At 27.3% G+C, this 10,033-nt stretch overlaps 1 protein-coding gene across 1 annotated transcript; it reads left to right on the top strand.

Annotated features, from left to right (window-relative positions):
* Positions 1–3,660: 3,660 nt before the first annotated feature.
* Positions 3,661–5,456, top strand: LOC101495240 (RING-H2 finger protein ATL11-like). The gene is made up of 2 exons (XM_073368154.1): positions 3,661–4,964; positions 5,148–5,456. The coding sequence occupies exons 1-2, from the start codon at positions 3,857–3,859 to the stop codon at positions 5,219–5,221; spliced, it is 1,182 nt and encodes a 393-aa protein (XP_073224255.1). The 5' UTR covers positions 3,661–3,856; the 3' UTR covers positions 5,222–5,456.
* Positions 5,457–10,033: the final 4,577 nt, after the last annotated feature.

The following is a 10,033-nucleotide window of genomic DNA, read 5'->3' on the forward strand; positions in this document are numbered from 1 at the left end:
ACTATTAATTTTACTAAACACTTTATATTGAATTTGTTAACTTATCAAGTATATATAAAGTATTTTATTATATAATACAGATTTATCCCCTGTCAATGTCAAGCACCTATCTTTTTCTTTATCCATCAGAAAATATGATTAAATGTCATTTTTTTAATCTAAAATAATTTATCTAATTATTTTCTCTTTCATTTTTTTAATCAAAATAAATAGTCGTCACATATATTTAATTTTAATTTCGTTTTTCATATGTGATTTCATCATATGAATATGACATTATTTTGTTCTTCTTCTTGATGTAGCATTGTTTAATTATTTACTTGTTATGATGTTTGTTTGATTTAAATTAATAAATTATGATCTATTAGAAATTTAATCAGTTATTTTGGTGTCGTTAAATTACATACCATAAAACATGAATATTCTAAATAATTTATGTTTGTAATATTCATAGATATTTTACCATGTTACTCTATTCAGTTCTACATATAAGAGAATTTTTGAAGATTTTTTGTGTTATATAAAAGTTACGATTTTTAAGGTAAATTTATTGTATAAACTACTTTTATATTTTTATTTAAGATGTTTGTTTTTTTAATTTTATTAATAAATATTTAATGTCTTACGATTTTTAATAAGAATATATATGTAAAAAAATCAAAAGTTACAATAATTAATAAATATGTTAGTTTTGATGTTTTGTATTATTTTCTGTTATAAATGATATCTGATTAATATATTATTAATTTGGATATTTTAGATTTATTTACTTTTTTTCTGAACGAATTTATACAATTTTACATATGTATGACAGATTGATTTTAAAATATTTTTCCGTTTGTATATGTTTTTAATTTTAACGAGCTTTTTTTGTCTGTTTATGAATGAATGGGCCGAACTTGCCGAGGCCTTACAACTCTACGGCATAAGAATCAGAGCTAGAGGATGGGGCAACAATTTCATGAAGTGGATAGTAAAACGGAAATTATATTTCTACCCCGACAAATATGATAAAATGATAAATTTATTTTTGCTTAAATATTAAAATTTATTATTTTCCACCTTCATATGATTTTATTTTTTTGGAATATTTATTATCAAAATTTTCAATACTTAAAAACTTTAAAATAAAGGAATTTTTTTTTCTGATATTTACATAATACAACTCATTATAGGAATACTTTTTTTTAAGTTTTCCGGTAGTTACTGAAAAACTTGAAACCGAGTTTTTTAGAAACTTTTATAATTTTATTAAAAAAATTTCAACCTTTTATATACATTTTCAACTTTTTATATTGGAAAACTTTTTTAAAGGTTTTCTAGTACACACCTTTTCAATCTTCTATATCGAAAATATTTTTTAAAGTTTTTCGGTACAAATTTTATGTATACATTTTTAACATCTTATAGTGGGAAACTTTTTTAAAGGTGTCTAGTACACACCTTCTCAACCTTCTGTACCATAATTTTTTTTAAAAGTTTTTTTGATTAATTTTATGTATCGAAAATCTTATAAAAAGTTTCTTGATAATTTATGAAAAACTTTTAGTAATGGAAAATTTGAATTGTTTGACCTGAAAATTTTTAGACGGTAAAAAAAAAACAATTTGAGTTGATAAAATAGTAAAAAAAATAAAGATAAATTTAACATTTTTAAAATATTGTGGATGTATAGGTTAAATTGGTGGTACAGGGTATGATTTCCTAATAAAACTCTCCTTGAATATGCATGAACAAGCCCAAGGATTTCGTGATTATCATTTTGGGCTTTGAAACTCACTTTAAGTTATTTGGAACAAAGTGTTTAAATATCCATGAACAAGATGAATTTTAGGGGGGAAAACCTGATTGAAAACTCTAATTTTCACCTTTACATGATGAGTCGAACATCCTAGTTATGAGATCAATTTGATAGGTAAACTTTATTTATTGATTTTGGCTCAAAATTAAAGCAGAAGAATTAAATTTACTATAAAATAATTATAGTTGACAGATCAAAATAATATAAAAATTGATTAAATAAGTTAGCTTATGTTCTACATTTATTAATACAAATGTCATTATCTCTACCTCTACGCACATGATATTTTTATATCAAAAAATAGTTTTGAAAAATAAGTTTCAATCGCCGAAAATATTGTTGGTTTTAATTGCATACTAGATCGTTCTCTTGAAAGTCAATATCCACAATTGTGTTATTATATTATCAACTATAATATTTTGACTATAAAGCAATTTAAATACAAAGTGTATCATTGTTTTACTACACTATAAAAAATTGTTTTACAATTACTCCATTAATATAACTATTACATTCACTATGCGTCAATAAAAAAAAAATTACATTCAATTTTCACATATTTATTACATTCAATTTTCACATATTTTTTCGCAAAAGATTTAACACTATCTATGTAAAAATATAGTATTTATTGAGTTGAAAAGTGACAAATGTGAGATTTTTAATTTTCTTTGCTTTTATTGACACTTGTTTGTGGTAACTGGTAGCTAACCGTCATCCCTGCATAACTCTCTTGTTTTGTATATGAACGTATGGCATTGTAATGTTTCTATTTTTCTGAAAATTTTCATCCCAGTAAATATATATAATAAACATAAACAAACTGTTTATGTTGTCAATTTCATTTTTAAAACATGGGTAAACTCCATCTATGTCCTAACAGTGTACTTATGGAAAAATTGCAACCAGACCCACAGCTCAACCTCTTTGTTCATCTCCACCAACACAAAGTCAAGGGTTGGGGTTTTGTTCATAGCAAGAATTTGAAAATAATCGCACATCACTGTTTTCCAGTAGAACTAATAACAACTTCACTTCATTGTACAATCCAGTCCCACTAACTCTATTTTATTGTGTTGGCTTGTGAGTTGGTGACAAATAACTAAAGAAAACAAAAATATAGCTGAACCGGTTTCATAGGTTAACCGGTAAAGGGTAAGAAAAAATAGGTGATGTGGTCCAATAAATGAAAATGTGTTCAAGAGAGTGGCCTATGGTGTGTCCTTAGCATTTCTGGTATAGATATTATCATCATCCGTCGACACAAACGGACATGGACATTGTGTCAAATGAGAAAGAGCATGCTATAAGTTATAACGTGACGTGTGGCCCGTTACAATTCCAAAAGTCTAAATAATATCAAAATTATGCTATTGGATAATTTGGTCAAGCAAAGAGTATGATAATATTTCATAATAGGATAGTCATAAAAAATTCGTCAATAAAAAAGGATAGTCTTAAAATTATTAAATATATCCGTACATAAATGTAAAACAATTTTATTCTATTTTAAAACTTTCTGCAGTTTTAAGTAACTTTCCAAATATGTTCTGCTGTAATATCGAGTTTAATTATTATATATCTTGTAAAAAAAAGTTACACTGTCATATTACAAAAATTATTTACAAATAATTAAATATTATTATTAATTTAATTGTTGTGATCGATAATAATATAAAAACTTATTATTATAATAATGATATATATAAATAATCTCATCATGAAAACGGAAGGACAAGTCGATGGGGACTGGTTCAAATTGAGAAAACAATAGAGCCTTTGTAGACAGTTGAACAACAATTCCCTAAGACATTCTGAAATGAAAAAAGTCAACGGGTCATTCATCTACTTTCTGTGTTGGCCTTTAGACCAAAGAGAAAGAAATCATTAATTAAGTGTAACAATAAAAGAAAAAAGAGAAACAGTAGAAGGAGCAATTAGCGGGGAACAATATATTATTAATAAATAGTACTATTAGGATTAGGATTAGAAAGTGAGTCATCTAATTCTAACTTTGCTTGTATTAGCAGTAAATGAAATCTACCTAAAACCCTCATGAACACTTTTCCACCCAAACTATACTTCAATTTCAATTATGTCTACCCCTACTTCCTCCTCCTTCTTTTCACACCGCCGGCAACGCCGCAGATCCCCAACGCGCTCTCACCACCACCGGCAGACAGAATTTCAACTCTCAAATTCGACAAGTCCATGGCCATAGTTCTAATTATCTTAATCGTCGTGTTTTTAATCCTCGGTTTTCTCTCCGTCTACACTCGCCAGTGCACAGAACAGAGGATGAGAGGAAGGTTCGACCTTACTATTCCGATCGCAGGAAGTCACCGGAGACACCGCGGACTCGACAAGGAAATCATCGAAACGTTTCCTACCTTTGTTTACTCCGCCGTGAAGGGACTCAAAATTGGAAGAGCCGCGCTAGAATGCGCCGTGTGTTTAAACGAATTTCAAGACGACGAAACGCTGCGTTTGATCCCTAATTGTTGCCACGTGTTTCATTCTGAATGCATCGATGCTTGGCTTGTTAATCACTCTTCGTGTCCGGTTTGTCGTGCAAATTTAATTCCAAAACCTGGAGAAACCTCTTTCGTAACGATTCACATTCCGGATCCTAATATACCCGATTCAGATGACCCGACCCGGAACAACTTAAATGGCGTTGACACCCCTGACCGAGCTACAGTTACTTCTTCTTCTTCTTCTTCTCCTAAAGTGAACTATTCGGTCTCACCGAACCCGGTCCGACCGGTACGGTCAAGGTCAACAGGGTTGAGAATTGGGAACTGGTTTCCGCGGTCGCATTCAACGGGACACTCGCTGGTTCAAGAAGGAGAGAACCACGAGCGATTCACTTTGAGATTACCGGAGGAGGTGAGGAACCGGTTAGTGAATTCTACGCTGAGCCGAACGACAAGTTGTGGTGTTAGTTTTACTCCGGAGGGTAGTGGGAGGAGGGGTTATAGAACGAGAAGTGTGGGAAGTAGTGCTCCTGGGAGGAACTATGAGTGGTTTAATCGGCCGGACCGGAGGGGGTTCTCTTGGACTCCACCGTTTGTGGGTCGAACCAGTTTGAGTTGGTTGAAGAATAAGTCACCCGGGAAATTGGATGACGTGGGAGAACGGTCTTCTGATCGTTTGTTTGCAGGTAATAGTGATTAGAAGGTTAGGTTTATGGGATAAGGAAACAAAATAGATTATACTTTCATATTGGCTTTTACACTTTCAAAACATTTTCTTTTCTATCTACCATATCATACATTTCTGTTCATACATATAGAGTGTGTTTATTTATTTAGTTAATATGCTATTTTTATTTTAAATTTTTCAGGGTGTTCTGGAGATCATTTTTTTTCTATATGTGGTTGTAGAATTTGGATTATTTTTTATTTATTTATTTATTAACGTTCATACTTTGTTTTATCGGTTTGGTGTAAAATTGACTATTGGCTCTGGTTACCAAAAAGATAATAAAAGTTTATTCTGAGATAAGTATCCTAGAACGTCATCATACCCTCTTTTTTGTGGGGTTAACATTTGTTCCAGAAGCCGTATATGTTGTAATGCTTTAATTAATGTTTTCACAACTGCAACATTCGAAACAATTGATATGGTTGAATGAAGGTTTAAATTCGCCCTACTTTGAACCTCCACTTCTCTATAATTAGAGCGTATATTGCAAGTTTTTTTTTTTTTTTTTTTATGAGAAAGGAATGGGGTTAAAACCCCAACAAAAAACAGAAGAAGTATCGAGCAACATGGCATTATGGTCCTGAAGAATAATGACTCCAGAGGCAGCATTGTAGCTAATATTTTATGAGGAGGTCTAGTGTGTATATATATATAAAGTACATTTTAAAAATTATATCAAATAAGATAACCATCACAATAATTTACACTAATTTTTATATAATCATATGAATTATAAATTAAAGCACCACAAAAAATATTACTGGAGATATGTAAAAACAATCGATAGAAAATTGCAAATATAACTATAAAATCATAATTAATAAGACATAACTCTTAGTTATAAAGTTATAACTATTTACCTATTCATCATAATCAAATTCTTAAAAAGTTTGCAAATATTTATTTTTCAATTATAAATATCATAGTGATCCAATGATATTAATATATGTTAAACCATAAAAATAAATATTAATTAAACTAAACATTAATAAAATAATTAAATAAATAATATATTTATATAAGTGCTGATGCGAAGCGGGGTAGATACTATAGTACCCGTACTCACACCCATACTCAATTAGTTTGACAGAGGTAATTACCTGTCTCGTGTTCATACCCGTTATGCGAATTTTTACTTTATTAAATTTTTTTACAAATATATACTGGATCTAGATCTAATTGTTATCTCTAAACACTATAAATTATCTAGAAATGTTAAACTTAATGATATTTTAAAAAATCAAATTCTTTAATAATTAACTTTACACTCTTAAACAAGCTACGTATCTTAATTTAACCAAATTACAATCTCTTGTTTTGATCATTTTTATTGCTAACAAAACTCTTAAAATTACTTTATAGATTAAAAGTGACAAAACATAAGATAATCTATTTTGACTTTGCTAATTTTACTAATTTTTTAACAAATAAATTTATTTAAAACAACTAAATGTATATTATCAAGGTAACTATATATTAAAATATACTTATATTCACACAAATTAACTATTTTGGAGTAATCAAAGCCACCCATAGCTACCCTTACCTTCGTCCCAACACCCATATGCACTAAGAGAAACTTCCCCATGAGAGCGAGGAAACCAAACATTAATAACCCTTGTGTTATCTACAATGAGTTAGATAATGTGGTTAAAGCAAGAGAAAGAAAAACTAATATTAAAATTGTAATTTATGGATTTAGAAGTATGACTAGCTCTAGTCAAAACTTAAATATTTTGATTAGTATTTTTAAGACAGTTTTATCTATACTCTATCATTTTTTTATTAGTATTTTTTAATACAATTTTATCCGTACTCCAGCAAATATTATCCACGATATCACTAAAGACGGCAAGTTAGGATCCAAAAATAATAGTTAGATTGGAGAAGTTTTTGAGAATTTTCGAGATTCTATAAAATTGGGGTATATTAGACCATTAGGATAATTTGTCATTTTTCAAATAACTATTCTCTGATTATTAAGTAGACATTCAGGATATAATTTTTAAAGAAAGCTCTGGCCAAATAAATACAAAGGATAAATTTTTTCAAAATTTTTACAAAATTATTCTGCAAACAAAATTGATTTATAGTCTCTGCAGATTAGTCAACTGCACAACACCTCAAAATATTAATTATATTGTCGATGTTTATAAATTATTAAATGTCTTGTAATTGTTCATTAGTATACTACAATATTTTTATTAATTTTTAATACGCTCCCAAATTTTTAAGATGACTCTGCTAATATCTTTAATTATACTTAAATTAAAAAATATTTAATTGTTTTTAATAATTTTTTGCAAGTATATTTATAATATTATTAAAAGTTTATTTAAAAAAATATATATTTTTTAACTTGAATGTCATAAACTCAAGATAAAAATAACAAAAAATATTAAACTATTAATAATTTTAAACTAATTTTTTATTAAAAAAAACTATTTATAATGTTAAAAACATACTAATAAAAAAATTGTCCAGGAATATTTGTTAACATTACAACATAAATTAAAAGTGTAACTTTGTTAACATAATAATTTTGTAGGAATTTTTTTACAAAATCTAAAAATAAAATTTTAAAAGTTATATAAAAATTAAAAATATATTTAATCCCAAATCCAACAGCATTAACGCTCTCGATTGAAAATTTTGCGAACTAGATAGTCCTACTCAGGTCAAGAGTTGCAACATTTGATTTATATCAAATATTAAAGTTATTTTAAATGAACAATTTAGAAATTATTTTTATGAATTTCTAGGTAAATGTTATTTTGAATTTTTTTGTTTGTTATATGAGATAAAAAAGAAAGACTAAAATAAAACACAATTATCAACTAAGAGAACTAAAGATAAATTAGAAGGTGATAAGTGGCGGATATAGAATTTCTTTATAGTATGTGTAAAAAAATCGTCTATAATATATACATTTAAGAAACTTTTTACACTTTTATAAAATACACAACTTTATGAACAAAACTCTTCCAAATTAATCTATAATATGTTTACAGTATAAATATAATATTATATCACTTTTTTTGTTTAGTGAAAAAATAGAAAAATAAATGGTTTAAACTAGTATTATTTTATTCTATTTTATCTCTTATAATTTTCTACATTTACTTACTTTCATAAAATTATTATTTTGTAAAGACAATAACTATTTTTATAGAGACAATATAATTATTTTTAACATTTTGATGTTATTTTCTTGATTTGTGAGGACAATAGTCCCAAAATATTATACATGCTTCCGCTAGTGAAGGTGACTCATAAACTATTATTAATGAATTCATATTATTAATTTTAAATTTTTCGCAAATATATTTGCATAAATTTCCTTGGCAAAGAGTAAGATGGATGAGAAAGATTCAATATTTTTATATATAATTTCAAATGACTTCTAATATTTAAATGATGATAAATAATTGATAACGAATATCCCCTATAATCACAAACTAAATCATGTGTAATGAGAAATAATTCTCTTAAATCCTAATTGACACCAACTAAAAGTGCTTGAATTTATGTATGGAACACATTTGACCAACCTATACTTCCAAAAAAAAAAACGAATTAAAATTCTACATTATGATTTAACATCAAACCTTGAAAAACCATCCTCCTTAAATTAATTAACGCATTATCATGTACATTGAGAACCATCATATACCTACTACTTTTTTTCAAGCAAATTTCTTTTAGATGTAACTAAGTCAAATAAATTATACTCTATGCCTGCACATTTATACTCACATAAATTATACTCTATACCTTCACATTTATAATCACGTCCTCATATTTTATGTGAACTATCTATTCTACCCATTTCAATTTTTAAAAAATAAAAGTTTTTTAAATACTACTAAATTCAACATCAATTTTTTTTTTTTTAAAATAGAACATATTTATCTTTCAAAAAATTGATTAATCATAAATGTGTTTTAAAAAATTCAAAGTTTGTGTGTCAGAACATTTTTAGAAAAAAAATTCTGGTATACAACTGTGTCTTTGAAATTCGAAATTTTTATTTTAGAATATTTTTTTCAAGTTTTTCGGAAACACAAATTTTTTAAAAAACTCAAATTTATTATTTCGATAAACTTTTTTTGAGTAATCCGAACACATTTTTGTATGTGAATTTTTTTTCAAATTTTTCGGAAGACAAAGTTATACCTAAAAAAGATAAAATTTAAATTATTGTTTTTAATAAAAATGATAAAATTAAATTTTTATTAAAATATATAGAATAGCATTTGGTCATTATAACCAAGATAATTCATTCTTTTATTCAGAATATTTATAGCTACAAATATGAATTGTGATCGAAAAATGTTATATACGTGAACCTATATGAATTTGTTTTTTTAACTTGAAGAACCAATATGAAATTTGAAACTGAAAACCTTAAATTTACTAGAAGCATATTTGGTATAACTACTTATTTAACTTAATTTAAAGATTTGAATTTATCGTTTATTGTTTTTATTCAAGTTGGCCCGGCCGGTCTTATAAATATTAATTTTTCAGAATAATTGACTATTTGATTATTTTTTAAGTTCTTCATTTTAATTAATTCAATTTTGCTACCTACATCCCTATTTTTACTATTCACGCCCTTCAATTTTTTATTTTTTTTTTATAAATAACAAAATATCTAAAATGTCCTTTCTTTTTTATAACACAATTATAATTCTGACATTTATAACCCTTATGTTATCGATAATGTTACCTCACGACCTTCTCGTCTCCTTATTTCCCTCCGTTAGATATATGACGAGTTTTTGCGTCTGAAATTTGAGCCCGATAACTAGAGGATAAGTACCGCCTCATCTCATTTCCACTATCAATTGACCTATATTTCCAACAGTGGGAAATAGGGACGTGAGAATGTCGTGAGACAACATCGCCGATAACGGTAAGGTCGAGATGTTATTGGTATTGGGAATGAGATAAGGCGATACTTATCTCCTAGTTATCGGCCCCACAAAAGGCAAAAAAATCGCCATATTTTCAAAGGTGGGA

This window comes from Cicer arietinum, chromosome 5, assembly GCF_000331145.2.
Source record: "Cicer arietinum cultivar CDC Frontier isolate Library 1 chromosome 5, Cicar.CDCFrontier_v2.0, whole genome shotgun sequence".
Classification (NCBI taxonomy): domain Eukaryota; kingdom Viridiplantae; phylum Streptophyta; class Magnoliopsida; order Fabales; family Fabaceae; genus Cicer; species Cicer arietinum.